Below are 17,634 nucleotides of genomic sequence, written 5' to 3'. Positions count from 1 at the left end.
CAAGAAATGTTTTATCTGAATTTTTCCAGCTGGCGCAGCTATGTGCCCCTACCTAATTCACAACAAATCGTGCTTCTCCAGTGCAGGAGTCAAATGGGGCTGGCTCGCAGAGGCAGGGCAGTGTTCTCCTAGGGTATGTCTACACTGCATTGTAAACCTGGGTCTGTGGGACCCAGACTTGTGGACTGTGTTTTCAACCCTGCACATGAGCATCCACATTGCATTGAAAACTAGGGCTTACAATTGCTGGACCCGGGTGAGGGTCTCACAGCCATGCTAATGAGTCCATATGCAAACCTTCTGGCTCAGACGTGTGGACTGTGCTGCTTCCACATTGCAAAATGACAGGGGTTAGGCACCAGTCACAGTGGGAATCAGGCTCTAACCTACCTCCCACCCCCAGGCAGGATCCTAGGACCTGAGTCCTAAGGGCTTGCTGATCCAACAGACTAGTTTGTGTGTGGACGCAAGGAGGAACTGGGGCTGAGTCACAGGTTTAGTGTGCAGTGTAGCTGTAGGGATACCGATAGCATGCAGTGCAGACACACCCCTACTGGCTGTCATCTTTCGGCTCCCGCTCTGAGTTTTTATTTCAGAAGTACCATCTCTCCAGCCTTTTTGGCTTCAATCAATCAGTCAATAATCCAGCCTTCCAAACACGAAGTGAGTGTAGGGGACCAGATGTCCTGATTTAATAGGGACAGTCCCGATATTCGGAGCTTTTTCTTATAAAGGCGCCTATTACCCCCCACCCGTCCTGATTTATCTCACTTGCCCTCTGGTCACCCAGCAATGTGAGGCGGCCCCGCACCTCCAGCACTAGGAGGGCTCCGGCCTGGAGCTCAGCTCCGCGGGGAAGTGTTCCTGGAGCCAGCTCGATCCACCCCCAAACTACTCGATGTGGGACTATTCGAAGACGGGCCGAGGTCGCAGTGGCCGGGCAGGCTCAGCGGTTTAACAAGCAACGCTTTCGGCCTCCCTTCAAGCCGGGATGGCTGCCTCGTTCCCATAGCAACATTTCCGCAACCGACGACTGACTGCGCATGAGCACTCAACTAGTCACCTTCGCACGTCAGGCAAGGTACCGCGCACGCACGTCAAAAACGTGGGGGGGGGGGGGGGGAAGAGACGCTGTAGGCCGACCCGGAAGTGCTTGGCGGCGCTGAGCTGACCTGTCGGAACCGAAAGGAGCTTTGCGGCCTCCTGCGAGTCTCCTTGCCTCACGTGTTGCGGCAAGCGGCAGCGCGTGACTGAGTGCCCGTTGCTGCCGCCCGCCGGTAACCGTTCAACTGACTGTCGTGCGGTGCCTGGATGGCGGGGCAGTGCCTGTGTGTCCCCGCTAGCTTTGGGGGAGTCAGAGCTGCGGCCTTGGGAGGGGCTGCTCGGGCGGGGCGTCTAGAAGAGCAGCGTTCCCTGGGAGCCGCGGGGCGGGAGGGGAACACCCCGGGACGGGACGGGTGGCAGAGGGGCACAGGCGGGACGGGAACCTCCACCCGGCCACGCGAACTTGTCTCCAGGGACTAGCACCCGCCGGGCCGCGCGCTGCTGCCCTTCTTCAGCCCAACGGGAGGGTGCCTGTGTCCCGCCCACTCCTCAGCTAGCCCGGAAGGTGGGCGGGCGAGTTCGCTGGGGCAAAGCGAGGGGGTGAGGAAATCGCCTCCCCCTGCTGCTCAGGGCAGCATCGTCCTCAACAAGCTGCTTCAAAGAGGGCTCTTGGTAGCAATGTTCCCCTTGCATGGTGCGGGCCTTAGCTTACTCCACCCTCCAAGTACATACGGTTTGACATCTCGGGGACCTTGCTTAATCCACACTGAGATTTATTCGGTCCCTCCTCCCTCAGATGAGTTGCATTAAAAGTTGACTCTTGTATGCCATGCTGAGGCCGTGTTTTCCTTTGCAGAAGCACTGCTGCGGTTACAGAACAATCGCTTAGTACATAATAGACCCACACAGGAGACTGAAGAGGTCAAAATGTCAGATATTGAAGAGGCCTCTGACACCTTAGCTGAAGTGAACCTCGATGATAACCATAAACCTTTAACTGAAAACTTAGACTGTGATCCCAACTCAAGCCATCAGGATATCGTGGTCACTATTGGAGCTACAGTACCAACTGGCTTTGAGCTGACAGCAGCAGATGAAGTGAAAGAAAAACTAGGATCACAATCCAGAATAAGCAAGGACCGAGGGAAAATCTATTTTGACATTTCAGTAGAGAACCTTTCACAGGTTTGCACATTTTGTTCCTTGGGTAATTTTTGCAGATTAGGGGTTTATTTCTTTTTTCTTTCACTTTATCCTGGGTCTGGCCTTCTGGCCTCAGTAAATACACATTTTTCTGTTGATGTACAAGCCAGTTCTAAATGATCAATTAGTGATTTTGTGTGTGTGGATTGAATATCATGAATGCTAAACATTGAGCATTCATTCTTCAGAGTCAGTGCTGGGTTCATTTCCAATGTTACGATCCTCTTAAATTAATGATATATAATGCTTTTTATCCTGAAGGATCTCAAAACAACTAACTAATTATGTGCGGTCAGCAAATATTTTACATACAGCTGAAATGCAGCCACTCCTGAACTCGAACATTACAACTATTAAACTGCAAATTATGCAGCTTGTAGTAGACTTTTTTTTAATCACTTTCTCTTTCCTTGGTCATTGTGACTAAATATGAAAATAATTTTTTAAAATATAAATAATTGTGTTTAACTCCCCCTATCATTAGCAAAATATTCTAGTATTAAAATCTACCAACTAATATGTATTTGAATACAAATTATTTAAAACCCTTGCCTCCTTTACTTCCCTTTCAAGAACTAAGTTCAGATTTTTTTTCTTCTGCAACATAGTAAATGAAGTCAGAAGCAAATAAACTGAAATAGTGCAAGGTGTTTTTCTCCCTGTTCTACCTTAGGTCTTTGTGATGGTCATGTGTTGTTGAAGAGGAGCTATGTGCACACAAACAATAGTAGTGGGAAAAGGAATTACAGAAACTTGAAATATTTTAGTTTTTGCAATATTAAAGTATCAAATATTCAGCCTCAAAATAGTTGCAGCACTGAACCTTACATAAATCTAGATGTAACCAGGCCAAATTTTAATTACGGGCATTTACGTATAGCTAGTAACATATTACCATTGTTTGTAATTTATTTTAGGTTCATCGTTTAAGATCAGTGGATAATTTATTTGTTGTTGTTCAGGAGTTTACAGATTATCAGTTTAAAGAAACTAAGGTAAGCTATCTCTACCCAGATCTTCAGATAGATATGATTCTTTTTTTTAAAAAAAATAAATTAAAATAAAAAATAATAATTCCTCATAAGGAAATTCCTAGATGAGGCTTATTTTTTTAATGTAAGAGTAGATTTAGAATTGTTTATTCTTGGGGCCAGAGATTTTTTTTTTAATTTTGTGTGCCATATACTTGCCAGGTTCCTCTTATCAGGTAGTCTAGAACTATTCCATGTTAGGTGCATATTTTACTCAGGCAAGATCCAGGATTGGAGTAGATGGGGTGTTGCAGGTCAGATTGAGGTGCACTATCAAAACTGACTGTAGACAGTTCTTTAAATAATGACTTCTTAGTCCTTTAAATAATATTAATACACAGCTCCTTTTAGAGCCCTTTTCATCAGTAAATATCAGTGCTTTACAGAGGGAGATAAGTATCATTATCCCCTTTTACAGATGGGGAAACTGAGGCCCGGGGAGATGAAATGATTTCCCTAAGGTCACCCAGTAGTAAATGAAGGTTGCCTATAAAATTGGCTAAAATATATATTCTGGTAATCTTACAGGAGGATGCTCTAAAGGATTTGGAGGACCTGGCTAAAAAACTGCCTTGGACTGACCCTTTGAAAGTATGGAAGTTAAATACCAACCTAAAGAAGAGAAAGACAAAACATAAAAAACAATATCAACAGAATAGTATAAGCAAAGAAAAGCTGAATGATGATGGAGGAAAGGACAGAGCAGATCAAAAAGATGCTGATGAAGAGTTGCTTGATCATGCACAAAATATCCCAGACTTGAAATCTGCTGGTGATCAGAACACAGAAAAGACCCAGGACATGATCCCAGCAGACAACCAATCAGATGGCAAAAATGAATTCCTGACTACTACTGGAAATGAAGACAAAGCTAGTGACAGCAAGAAAGGTGAAACAGAAGATCAGAAGCTGAAATTCCGTGTTACATGCAATAGAGCAGGTGACAAACATAGTTTTACATCAAATGATGCAGCAAGAGACTTTGGTGGAGCTGTGCAAGATTACTTCCAGTGGAAGGCAGACATGACCAACTTTGATGTGGAGGTACAATGCACCAGTATTTTTAAAAAAATATCCACATATATTTACACACATAACATAAATGGAGTTTCTGCTCTACTTCATAGCCTTCATGTATCTTTGCTTAAGCCAATATGTTTATGTGAGACTACTGCTCCTAGGGAAAAAGTTGTTTCATAGTAGAAGCAATGACACAATTTTGTTCTACGAAATCAAATTTAACTTAATTTCTGTGACTTTGAAGTTTAAGGGGCTTGTGTGTATTTTTTAATCTGTTCTAATTAGCATCATGATACATCATACTTGATCACAATTTATAAATATTACACAAGGAACATAAATTTGGTAATGGGCTCTTCAATCTATCAGGCAAAGGTATAACAAGTTTTAATGGCTGGAAGTTGAAGCTAGATAAATTCAGACTGGAAATAAGGTGTAAATTTTTTTTAACAGTGAGAATAATTAGCCATTGGAACAATATACATGGATTGTGGTGTATTCTGTCACTGGGAATTTTTAAATTGGATGTTTTAAATTTTAAAATTGGATGTTTTTCTAAAAGAAATGCACTAGTTCAAACAGGAATTAATTCAGGGAAGTTCTATGGCCTATGTTATGCAGGAGAGCAGACTGTGTCATCACAGTGGTCCTTTCTGGCCTTAGAACCAATTAATTATATGTGTGAGCTGATTAGGTGAAAAATATTCATATAAGGTATTGAGTAATTTAATGTCAGTTTGTGGTTTCGCATTATGGGAAGTGGGAGATTTGGAAATTAGGTTCAATCTCAAATCAACATTTTTATGGCTGTGGGAGCAGGGCCCAAGCATAATTTTTTGGGCTCAGTACAAACTTGTAACACGAGCCCCCTCCCACACACATACCCATGGGGGTTACAGCCTGGGCCGGCCCTCCAGGCCCCGGTAAAGTGTACCATTTCTCCTTCCCCTCCCCAGTGTGGGGGCCCTGTGAGGGAGACTTGAAATGAAGCATTTCTGTTGTGAATCTATTTCTGGCTCAGTATCCTTGAGCACAATTGTCAGTGTTGCCTATTGGTTAGGGTACACTTATGGGAACCAGGAGAATTGTTTTTATTGCTGATTTGCCACTGATACACTGTGACCTAGGCAAGTCATTTACCCTGTATCTGCTTCATTTTCTCATTTGTAAAATGCGGATAAGGTTTACTTACTTCAGGAGAGCATTTAGTTTAATGGTGAGTGCTTTGAAATCTTAGATAAACTACGTACGTGCAAAAGTAATGAGCTTTAGCCAGCCCCCAAAATATCATTAATGAACTTGGGCACTCACATAGCACTTTTCTTCCAAGATCTCAAAACTCTTCATAAACATAGTTACTACTTGTAACACACCCTGTAAACCTAAAGCATAGTGTAAATATTTATTAAGTACACTATTTAAAATTGTTATTCATGCATGGTATTTGTTCAAACATTATCTTAGGTTCTCTTGAACATTCACAATAATGAAGTAGTGGTGGGCATTGCATTAACTGAAGAGAGTCTTCACAGAAGAAATATTACACATTTTGGACCCACAACTCTTCGATCCACCCTTGCTTATGGTATGCTCAGGTCAGTATAATCACTTAGTTGTGTATTATTTTTAATTGCCATGTCAGTTTGTTCTAGAAACTAAGCTCCTTGGTTCTTTTCTGAAAAGCCCTTTGCAATTAATTAAAAACAAAAAAAGAGCTCAAACAAGCATCATGAACATTTTGCAGTAACTGATGATCACTATTGTTTTGCAGCACAGGGAAAAAAGTATGCATTGATCACTGTCATCACTTTTTTATGGCATCCTTCAAAATATGTTAACGTGTCACTGTATATAAAGTTAATTAAACATTGTTTCCAAATAGTTAGGAACGTTTTCTTACTTTGTGGGAATAGTATAATTTGAAGAATTTATGTAGTTCTCCAGTTTACTTTTTGCTTCTGTTAAGACTTTCCCTTAATGTAGTTTCTTCTGTTCTTCAGGCTCTGTGATCCTCAGCCAACTGACATCATAATTGATCCAATGAGTGGAACAGGGGCTATACCAATAGAGGTAATCCTTCCTTTGTGTTTTATTTATTTAAATTAGGAAGAAAGGCTGTCACTATTCAGGCTAACAGTATACATAACTGAATCCTGTATATTTTAAATGAATCAAATACATGAGTAGCTTACTGATAATCAGCGATTGCAGCAGCCAAACATCAAAGATCTCAACTTTCAAACAATTACAAATACAATTTCCTTTAGTGCTGTGTTCTCAACCTTTTTGTGCTGGCAATCCCCTTTGGATTTAAAAAATAAATTGTGACCCTCCCCCCCACCTTCAACCCCACTCAGGGCATAGGGCTGAAGCATGTAAATTAGCTGCGGGGGGGCCAGGCAATTGCCCTGCTTCCTACTCCCTAATAATAGCCCTGTTTGCAACCCCCCCAGGTTGAGAAACACTGTTTTAATGGCTTTACCTTCCTCATGCAAGCCGCAGAGGGTAGTAAATCAACCCCAGAATATTGTCAGGTCACTGAAGGTGCATGATATATGAAATAGATATATTTTAAGGAATATTGAAGCTGAAAGTTGACCGTTATTGCATTATTCTACCATATAAATGTAGGTTACTGTTTCTTTGGCTCTTTTTAATTAGTCAATTCCAGCATAATAGATTTTATCATAGTTTCTTCCATTTTCAGGGGGCTACTGAGTGGCCTAGCTGTTATCATATTGCAGGTGATAACAACCCACAGGCTGTGAAAAGAGCAGCAAATAACATCTGCTCTTTATTGAAGAAAAATCAGAATAAAGATGGGTAAGAGAAGTGTACATGGATATTTGGCACTGCTGTTTGTATAAATGATTTCTCATGGTTTTGTTTTTAATATATTCCTGTTTGCCATAATACCATAGGTATTTTTTATTTGAAAAACCTTTTTGAAATAATAAATCATGCTTGATATGATATGAATGCCTTTGTTTGCAGTGGTACTTCATGGGGCATACCTATAGATACCATTCAGTGGGATATCTGCAATCTCCCCTTGAGGACCAGCTCTGTGGATGTTATTGTAACAGACATGCCATTTGGAAAAAGGTGCAAATCATCATTTTGAAATACAATTTTTAAGGTTACTACATTTGACTGAACAGTGCAGCAGTACTTCCTATTGCTACTGTAGCTAAAGGTCTGCTAGAAATTCCAAGCTTTCTGACTCTGCCATAATTCTTGTCAGAATTTATGTAGCCTTCAACAACTTCAAAACACTTCACAAATTCTGAAAATTCACTCTAGTTTGAAACATGGTATAAAGGATTTCTGATTTACAAAGTAATCAGTGTAGCAGTTCTGAGCTATATATTATAATAGCATCTGCCAGTTTCATCGGGGAAGTGGGTGATGCTTTTGTGTCTATATGCTTTTGGATGGTTTCATAGAATATCCTGATTTGTAAAAACATGTTTATTTTAGTAAATATTGTTGATAAAAGCCCTTATTTCACTAAAGGATAGGGCTATATGACATTCAAATTCACTTCACATTTTGATTCAAGTAACTTTTTGGAAACGTCCATGAACTAGCAGCAACTAATGAATTGTAGTGGTTTGTCCAAAGACCAGGCTTATTAATTCAAGGACTTAGATTTGGGTTTGGGTAGAGAGAGGATTGCCAGTCATTTATAGCTGCTAGATGTTTGTAACTTAACCATGTTGCTTTTGCTATAACTTATGGAACACAATGCTGAAAAGGCACTTGGATGCTTTTTATATGAGGTAACTCAATTACTTGATAAACTAATTGATGCAGTGGAGCAATAGCAATGTGTCTTCTTACCGGAAGTTTAGGTATAAAGGGGAAGTAAAAATTATCATAGACTTTCTTGCATGAGGGGCTTAACTGTTTTCAACTGTTCTGCAGAGGCACATTCACTGCATAAGTCTAAATATTCATTCTAGGATAGGATCTAAGAAGAAAAACTGGGATCTCTATCCAGCCTGCCTTATGGAGATGAGTCGCATCTGCAGACCTGGGACAGGCAGAGCTGTACTACTTACGCAAGACAGGAAATGTTTTGCCAAGGTATAGATTCAGATTGTTCTTAGGCATTTTTTAGTAATTTTGATTCTTACATATTAGCTCTAAAGACAGAGAAAAGTCAATGTATGCATCAGGCCTAAAACGGCTTTCAAAATGAACTGACATTCAAATTTAAAATGTTCTAAACTAGATGCTAGACTCTCTTCTGCAGTAAAATTATCTTACTGATTTGCCTCCCTTTCTGAGGAATAGATTTCTGCTATGTAAGTAAAGTTTTAGGTCTTAACCACTTCTAAGTTACAAGGATGAACTAATAAAAAACTAACGTATAAAATTCATGCTTCTGACAGTGTATTGTGTGTATAGAAACTATTGATCCATCATGTCATCCAGGTCAAATCTGAATCATTACTACAAATTTAGAGAAACTTACCTTTCAAATTTTTCTTCCTTTTCTAGTGTATCTTTCAAATTTCTGAGCATGTTACAAAAAACTAAAAGCACACAAAGGCTAACAAACATCTTCAGATACTCTAAGGAAAAAAATGCACCCCAACATCTCCCCACCTCCTCTCAAAAACTATCCCAATTCTAAAACTAACTAATTCTCTTTAAGTTTGTCCTTTGCGCCTCTCATTCCCAGGAAAATTGTCTTGTAGGCCACTGACACCTAATGGGTGAAGTGAATTACTAAAACATGGCACAGTATTCAACTGTGAATAGATCAGAAGAGCAGTTAAGTGCAACTACTTATGCATTCAGGATGCCCAACTGTTTTTGACCTGTACCGTCCACAAGTGACTGATCAGTGTGTATATTCAGTATAATAAACTTACACAAATTGGCAATAAAAGATCATTAAGGTCAAGCACTTAAAAGTTAGGAAATACAAGAATTAGTTGCTCATGCAACCTTAATTCAGCCCCCTTGGATTATGAATAGACTTGATGCACATCATATAGGAAGTCTTGGCAGAGCCAGGACTAGAACACAGCTTTCCTAGCCCAGTAGCTTAAACACAAGAAAACTTGCTTTCTCTTCTTGCATCCTTCTACCTAATTCACTGTTCATCCCTGTGTACAGGAGGAGGCAGGTCCTGTAGAAAAACAGTATGTGATCACGTCAGAGTATCAGTGCTGTACACAAGGGACTGAATGAAGGTTGCATGGGCAACTTTAATTCTAGCATTTCCTAACTTGCGATTCTCCTTACAACCTTAATATTCTTTTACATGTCAAGTTCCTGCTCCAATGCATGAAAGTGCTTTAAAAAAAAAAAAAAAAAAAATTGTTGTTGTTGTTAAATGTTGGTACAACTACCACTTTTCCCCTAACCTACTTCTTGGAAATGGCAGAACAATTTTCACTGAATCTTTTATTTAAAAAAAAAAACAAAAAACACTTTAAAGCAGAGAGAAAATTGCCTGGAAAATTTCAGCTTTGAATGATTAAGGTTTGGCAAAAGTTAGAAGCCTTTGAACATGGGCTCATAATGGAAATTACGCAACCTTATTTGTAGTCTTCAGAACCACCTATACTAATTTTTGCTTTTTTTGCATTGTAGGCTTTGTCAAAAATGGGGCACTTGTGGCAAAGGGGTCACACAGTGTGGGTGAACGTAGGGGGACTTCATGCTGCAGTTTATCTTCTGAAACGTACTTTGGAAAGAGCAGGAGAGAAAAGATCATACTGGTAACCACCTGTCAGAGAACATACCAACCAGCACCCGCTTGCTGACTTACTTAAAGCTGTGTACTAGAGTGTATGCCTGAGATTCCAGGTCTGCCACTTCCTGAGATCTTGTAGGGGAGGAAATGTATTTAAAAAAAAGTGCACACAAATTCTGTTGAGAATATGGATCCAGGGATCAGCTTGAAAAGCGTTATTTCCACTGAGTACTCTGGAACCTTTTTATTTGAAATCAAGTAGAAAAAAGCAAATCCACCAGTGGAATTAGCAATGCTTTCCTGTGCATATGAATCTGCTTTACCGTGTTTTTCATTTAAATGTACGTTATGTTCCCAATGGAAAAAAATATGTCTAGTCAGTTTGAAGGTAGCAGGGTAACTTTTCAAAACTGTAGAAATTGTGAGAGATCTTAAACTGTTGATGTACAAGACTGCCTTCTTGCCTGTCTTTAGTTTGAGTTTTTTGGTAATAGTGTTGCTTTATGGAAGGATTTTTCCAGTGGAGAGATGTCTCCTTTTTGTTTCATTAGTTTATAGCCTTGCCAAAACATAAGACTAAAACAAAGTAGTGCCTCCATTTATGTTTTGCTAGAAATGGCATCTGCTGTGCAGTTCAGTACCTTGATGCTGCTGCCTGTGTTCTTGCCTGCTACCTCAACTAAGTGCTAATTCAGTAAATGTTTACATAACGTTATATGTATCACTACTGTAGGTGAGGTGGAGAAATGTACCATCTGCCTTAGCAAAGTGTGTGTAATAAAAATTTGAGAAATACTGTAGCATTCTTCATATACACTACTGCATATTTCTTATGTCCAGGGTGGACAGATTAAGATGGAATAGAATAAGACTAGAATGCTGTAGCTATGTCACCACTTTCAACAGGAATGTGTTAACAGCTGAATGAATGCAAACTTTAAAGTGATATGTCCCTACTGTAAATGTACAATAAGTGGTTTCTCAAGTCTGCTACCCCTCTTGTACTTAGTTACCAGTTTGTCAATCATCTTCCTCAAGTGTGTTCATGCCATCCTTCACTCGAAGGCATTTAGGGGGGAAGAATAAATATTAAAGGTTTAAATAAGAGTTGGGTTCTTAAGGATTTTTCGGTCTTAGTTGCATTCATTCACTATTTCTTGTTCAGTAATAGACTTTCATACAGCCCTTAATACCTATGGAACAAGACTCTTCATATAGGAAATAAAGCACCAGCAGGGTTACAACTGTAATAAAAAGAGTATTCTATCCCTCTAATTCTTTTGCTCTTACACGCACTTTTGTCCCCCAGGTGACCATGGCAAGGTAACATTCAGCCACTGTTTGTGGATGTTTTGATGTTCCTTAAAAATTCCTTGTTGCACTGAACGTTTATGATTTTACCCGAATATAATAAAGTCTTAACATAGATTACCTTGCATTTGTTTTGGTTGTATTTGCTATTGTTACCTGTAACCAAGAACAAGTTTAAAGTAACTTTTTAAAAAATGCAGTTTATACATTTGAAATATTTATCTGTTTTCTTAACAGAAGATTCAAATAAAATCAGTAACATGCCACTCATCCCTCCTCTACTAGGCTTGAACCAGCGAGAGGATATTTTCTTAGACATGCACACTAACACCAGATATGCACCCATACCTGAGGAGGAAAGCAATCCTAACCGATTTGAATCCAAGGACAGAAAACAGGCATTTTACCATATTTTAAATACATAATTATAAAAACAATTGCCAGTTAAAGTGAATCAATTTGTTTTAAGTAAGCAGTAACTGGAGGTGAGAATATACTGATTCAATTAAGTTATACACAAGCATGATCGTGACCTGTTTGAAAATGTAAAAATCAGCTAACAGTGAAAGAAAGTACAATTGAAAAGGTTAGTTTAAGGCAGTTTATTTTAAAGGTAAAACCCAGAGTGTAAAAATGGCTGGAGACAACACACGATTGCAGCTTCTTTGCTGTTTTCTCAAGGCCATTAGCCTGTTCGTTGATACAGACTAGAATTCCACAATTTTGGATTTAAATTTTAAGTGTCTGAAATAGCACTCTGCTATTTCTATTCTACGGCAAATTCTGCATTTTTCATGCACTATTTTCTCCAGCAGCAAATATTCTGACTGTTTCCTGGTGGTACTAAGACATACGGGGAAAGACACTTCCTTGAAAGTTATTATAGCCCACCCTAACAATGAAGAAACTAAAGGCCTGATTTAATAACATAACTACCTTGCACAAGATTTTGGGTTCTAGAGATAGATCTTTTACTGGGTACTGTATAGCTCCACAGTTGACAGAAATTTGTGCACAAGTCAGTTCTTCCACCAGAGATAAAGCTACTCATAGGAATGTTGAAGCAGTTTGCGCTTCAGTTCAATCTGCTGAAGTGTGCTTGTTAAAGCTGCTTTACGAAAAATTTGCCATTGTATCTCCTGCTGTAGCTGTTCCTTCAATTCTGCCTCACTGGGGTAGGAACGTTCCTGTGGCAAAGACATCAGGCCCTAATCAAAATCTCAGGCATAATACATGGTGCAAACCTCCTCCCCCTCTTCCTTTATGAAAATAACGCATTTCCATTAAAACTAGAGTATAGAGAAAAAGTTAATATAAATTCACTACATTCAACAAAAAATTCAGATGAGACTGTTAGGTTGCTTGACAAAAGCCATCAAACTTTACAAGTCAAAATACTTATGCATTAGTGAAAGATTTAATGTTTTTCATATTTCAATCTACATGTTTGATTGTAACTGTTATTTTTGTTATAAATTATCCAATCAGGGAACCAAAAAGAGCCTACAATATATGAGCTAACCTTATGTAAACGATCTAACCATGAGCAAGTTTGAATGTTTGTCATGAACTAGTCCTACAGAATGTTGTTTTTTGAAATTTGAACTTCAAAAAGGCAAAAATCATCAAGTATGTAATATTCAGTCATCTAATTTTTTCCATTATAAACTTCTATGCTGAAGAATCTATAAATAAGATAAAGTTTTGCTCTGAAACAGTTTTCTTTTCCCCAGTGAAACATTACAAGTTCTTAAATATATAAACCCAGTTAATTTTGTATTTTACTATCACTGAGCTCTAGTTTTGGCTGTTTTGAAATCAGCTTCTACAGCTCCATAGCTTTTTAAAAATGCACATTGTAACACCCTCCATACTCAAGATGCTTAAAAATTCCATTTAGACCAAGCACCTTTCACCTGAAAGGTTTTACAAAATCATATATGACAGCTGACTGCTCCCATAAAAATGCTGCAGATCATACTGTACTACACTAGCGGGAGGGGAAATATGGTCAAGTACAAAGGAGCAAACGCATGATGTCATTCTATATAGATTCTTATACCATGCTCATCACCCTAGTATCTAAACGCCTTCAAGTAATACATTAAGCAATATGACTAACGTCTGTTCTCTCATCCTTCTCCCAGGTAGAGAAGCATGTGCAAGTGGAGTGTCTTGGTTTGGTAGTTTGGGTGGTTGCGGGGAGTGGACTGTGCCATGGGATCTCTAATGTTAACATACAGCAGATAGTGATCTATTTTAAACAAGATACTATATGGAATCAGTTTATCCACCACAGAAGAATGAAATGCTGCGTTGACTCCATACTTTGAGGGAGTCTTGGCATTTTAAAGCCTAAGCTTTAGACTATAGTGCCATTCACTTATATTTACAAGATCGAGTGACTGAACTGCAGTCGATGACTGGGACAAAAATCTACCTTTAAACAAAACAAACAACCTAAAGATGGATTTACACTCCCTCAGAGCAGTTGGTCAGTGTCTAACACAGGTTTGACTAGATCTTATTTCCAATCCCTAATGAAGCATTAGCTCATTGGCTAATTTTCTAAAACAGGTGATCATGCAACTTGCATGAGGGACAGTTGCAGTGAGTGCTGAGTGAGCACCACATCTGCTGGAACAACATTTTCAAAATTAAGTGCCCACAGTTAATCTCCTAAATCCATATTTAGGTGCCTAACTAAGTGGGATGATTTTCAGAAGTGATCTGCAGCTCCCAGAGAAGGCACCCATTTTTTAAAAAAGTCTACCGGGTTAAAAAACAACATGGAACCTTCCCTGGTAGCTGCAGAAAGGAAGAGTGACCTAGGCACTAGTCTTGGAGTTGGGAGACCTGGGTTCAAGTCCCTGCTTCATCTCAGACTTATTGTGTAACCTTAGGCAAGTCACTTAGCCTTTCTGTGTCTCAGTTCCCCATCAGTAAAATGGGCATAATAGCACTTCCCTACCTCGGATGGGTGTTACAAGGGTAAAATATATTAAAGACTAGGAGATTCTCTGATACGATGGTATTAGGAGGCCATATAAATACCTAAAATAGAGTGGCTAGATTATATGAAAAACATTTTATACTAAGAAAAACACCTCCAAAAAAGTGGAGAAATTGTCAATTGCACCCAGTTCTGTTAACAAGCAGATAATCTTTATGCAGATGATAGTTCCATCATAGCAAGCGGCCTAGCCTTTGAGTTTTTCCTATTTATGTTAGTACAGAAAAAAATTGAATAAATTAAACTTACTGTAGTTAAGAATAACTAAGATTTTGAGTTCTGTAACTGTGAAAAGGAAGATAAGGCCAAAACCCTGCTCTTAACTGAAAGGTCTGCTACAAACTGCTGCCCAGCAACAGTTTAGTTTCACAAAAGCAAGTACAACTGCTAGTTATAAGACTGTGTAAATGAAAGCTTCCAAAACTTGTGTCATTTACCAGAAGCTTGCTGGAGCAAATGAAACAAATGTAGGCTGCCTTCCATGTAACATTAGAGCCTGTCTGATGCAACCAAAATGCCTTAAAGATAGAGCCTGGGAGTTTTCTCCTAAGTTAGCCCAAAGTAGTTACCTTTTCTCACAAGCTCATGTTTACTAGGAAATTGCCATCAACTCAGACGCCCAGCGTTCTCTCTAAGTTTAAATCCAGAATGGGGCTGCAGGCATGCAGAAGGTAAAGCCTTATTTTTGTATGTTACTATTACATTAGTGAGTTAATAAACGGAGGCTAATGCTGGATATTGGCATACTGCAATAACCATCCACCTTTTCATAACAAAACTAGGCAGGATCATGGCACCTTTTCCCATTTCCTCCTAAATGAAAACAGCCGTTGTGGAAGATGCATTTAAAAAGGAAAAACTCAAACCAGACCTGACTGCAGGTTATATAGTGAAGGAAGCTTCCACTCCTCAGTGCCCCATCCTTTGGATTTATTTTTATGGGACAAAAAATAATCTAGAGCTCATGATATTGCTTACTCATTCAAGAAGGCCATCTTCACCCTACTGTTGAAATTGTGCTACTAAACAGTGTGCTTACAAGTCAAGACTTTGGAAGTGACTTTCTGTGCTGTGTCTTTAAGAGTCCCAAAACTCACAGCTCCGCAGCTCATGGGAGAGAAGGTTATGGTGGCTTTAAGCCATCTGTGCAGCCTCTGGATCCTAGGCTGCAGCTGGGGGCCTGTCAAAGTTATGGCATTCCCCAGCGCTGCCCAGAATCTCTGTAGTGGCTGGTGTTGTGGGACTCCTAAGCCATCAAGTCCTCAGGAGGAAGCCTTATGGCCTCTGTCAGGGGAATCCTTCCCCAGCTAGAAGCAGGGCTTTTAGGGCCCATCTTGCCCAGCATAAAGGAGTCAGAGGACAAGGGGGGATGAGGATCCCACCCTAAGTGAAAATCTTACTTGTAGTTATGATAATGTTGACTGGCTGCTTCTTTGCTGCTATGTTCATTCAAACACTGTTAAATTACTTAACACTTAATTTAATTACTTAAATTCATGACTGCTATGTTTTGAATTACTTCTTTCCACCCCCTCAGAATTTTTGAAAGTACAATCACGATTTTAATGCATAACATTATTCCACAGACGTGCAATTGTGCAAACCGTACAAGTTATGAAGATGCAGGGCTAATCTAATTTAGCAAGAATGTAGCCGTAAAAAAACGTAAATGTGTACTAACTTTTTTTCGCAGCCTCTGCAGAAGATCTTTGGAGGCATGATGCAGGTAGAACTTCTTTGAGATCTTAAGACACTCAGCTCCATTGCTAACTACACATAAATTTGGCTGATCCTCAAAAAGAAAGTCTAACAGCCCCTTAAAGGTAAGAAAATTGAAATAAGCCAGAAATGTTAAAACCCACAATTTTTGCCTTTTGCTCCCTGTCCACTTTCAGCACAAGGCATGCTATCCACTCAGATCTGCCTGCCATTGCTGCAGTTCACCTTGGTGAGCCATGTTGTCTTTTTATTTATAACAGTATTTTATTTATTATATTGCAATAGGAACCCAGAGGCCTTTGGCCACAGGGCTCCAATACATTAATAAATGCATCAGGTGAAATTCAGGTCCCAATCAAGTCAATGGGAGTGTTGTCATTGACTTTAACGGGGCCAGGATTTTATCCCCTGAAGTTCTCTATCCTCCAAGACATGAAGCAGTTGTCTAACCTGGTGAGAGCTTATGTCACCTCTGCAGTGTGGTGTACACAGAAGTGCATTTCATCAGAACAGATGTGTCCAAGTGAACAGGACAATCTGACACCAGCTTAACATTATAAATCTTAGAAACAGATATCTAGTATGTTACCAAAACCACACCCAACCAATGAAAGATAGTTGCCTAGCAAAGATTTTATAGTGTTTTGTCTCAGTTTTAAATCTTTTAACAGTGCTGTCCTGAATAAGAACTGAATTGGAATTATATCACACCTGTATAGCTGGAAAAATAATTCAAGGGAAACATTTTTTGCCATTACTTTGACCCCATCTACACATCTATAATCTTGGACCGTCCAAAATTCTAATTCAATTATAGAGGCACAGTTAGATACTATCCACAATACAAATTTTAACCATGTTCTATCATGGTCAAGGAACAAAGATATTGTAACCACAACTCCTGATTCAGATATATTTATAGAGTAGATGGGCCTTTGTTAAAAATTACTTAGAATAAGCCTTGACTAGAACCATATTCTATAAACTTAAATCTTATTTGTAAATGTCCCAGCTCAAAAGGATTAGAGATAAAATAAAGCAACAAGATTTCCTAACACTTTGAAACACTGATAAGGATGATTCAGAGGGTATGTCTATACTGCAATCACGGGGTATGTAGATATACATAAGATAACTTTAATTTTGCCATCTTGGGTATCGGAGCAGTGAATCTGTGCCAGCACAAAACTTGTGAATGCTGAAAACTATGAATGGACAGAATGACATCAGTGAGTGTAAGCTGAGTCACATGCATTTTTTAATGGCAACCCAGAAAAAAGGCATTTTTCTTTCAGTGTGGAATACTCACAAACACAGATCCCTGCAGCAAGGTGTCTATGGCAATGATCACTGGAGTCTCTGTCCTGCTTGTCAACAAAGATTTATGAACTAGTTAAAAAAACAGCAAGAAAAAATTAACTTATTTAATGATAATATGGATGTACAAATGTTATCTTCTTTGGTTTTTATACTATTTATTTATAATTAATTTCTCTATTAATATAATTAATTATATATTATTATAGCTGTGCCAGCATAATACTTAGCATTTTACCACCTCCCACAATCCTGGGGCTGAA

General features: G+C 39.2%; 2 protein-coding genes across 5 annotated transcripts in view; one reads left to right on the top strand and one right to left on the bottom strand.

Moving 5' to 3' along the window:
- The first annotated feature begins 1,143 nt into the window (after positions 1-1,143).
- Positions 1,144-11,103, top strand: THUMPD3 (THUMP domain containing 3). Of its 2 annotated transcripts, none has more exons than XM_067544381.1 (10): positions 1,144-1,277; positions 1,901-2,229; positions 3,165-3,242; positions 3,807-4,322; positions 5,763-5,893; positions 6,299-6,368; positions 7,006-7,121; positions 7,293-7,403; positions 8,264-8,387; positions 9,909-11,103. In XM_067544381.1, the coding sequence occupies exons 2-10, from the start codon at positions 1,972-1,974 to the stop codon at positions 10,038-10,040; spliced, it is 1,536 nt and encodes a 511-aa protein (XP_067400482.1). In that variant the 5' UTR covers positions 1,144-1,277; positions 1,901-1,971; the 3' UTR covers positions 10,041-11,103. The 2 variants fall into 2 exon arrangements, with proteins under 2 accessions (XP_067400482.1, XP_067400483.1); XM_067544382.1 differs by lacking the exon at positions 1,144-1,277 and adding an exon at positions 1,457-1,609.
- A 338-nt stretch (positions 11,104-11,441) lies between these two features.
- The window catches only part of LOC137150427 (cyclic nucleotide-binding domain-containing protein 2-like), a 28,507-nt gene continuing 22,314 nt past the window's right edge, over positions 11,442-17,634 (bottom strand). For all 3 annotated transcript variants that reach the window (XM_067544377.1, XM_067544378.1, XM_067544379.1), the window contains exons 14-16: positions 17,364-17,443; positions 16,017-16,151; positions 11,442-12,509 (exon numbers count right to left, since the gene is read on the bottom strand). In XM_067544377.1, coding sequence (XP_067400478.1) covers positions 12,366-12,509; positions 16,017-16,151; positions 17,364-17,443 — 359 coding nt within the window. In that variant the 3' untranslated portion in view covers positions 11,442-12,365. The remainder of the gene's footprint in view (positions 12,510-16,016; positions 16,152-17,363; positions 17,444-17,634) is intronic.

Source organism: Emydura macquarii, unplaced genomic scaffold (assembly GCF_026122565.2).
Source record: "Emydura macquarii macquarii isolate MOO-44397 ecotype Brisbane River unplaced genomic scaffold, CSIRO-AGI_Emac_v2 contig_968, whole genome shotgun sequence".
In the NCBI taxonomy this organism is placed as follows: Eukaryota; Metazoa; Chordata; order Testudines; family Chelidae; genus Emydura; species Emydura macquarii.
Note: the sequence above shows the minus strand (reverse complement) of the source record. Positions and strands in the feature narration are given on the sequence as shown.

Excerpts from the sequence above, each read along its gene's own strand:
- THUMPD3 (XM_067544381.1), top strand. The coding sequence starts at position 1,972 with ATGTCAGATATTGAAGAGGCCTCTGACACCTTAGCTGAAGTGAACCTC. Across the intron at positions 7,122-7,292 it reads AAAAATCAGAATAAAGATGG|TGGTACTTCATGGGGCATAC; the intron begins GTAAGAGAAGTG and ends CTTTGTTTGCAG. Across the intron at positions 8,388-9,908 it reads ACAGGAAATGTTTTGCCAAG|GCTTTGTCAAAAATGGGGCA; the intron begins GTATAGATTCAG and ends TTTGCATTGTAG.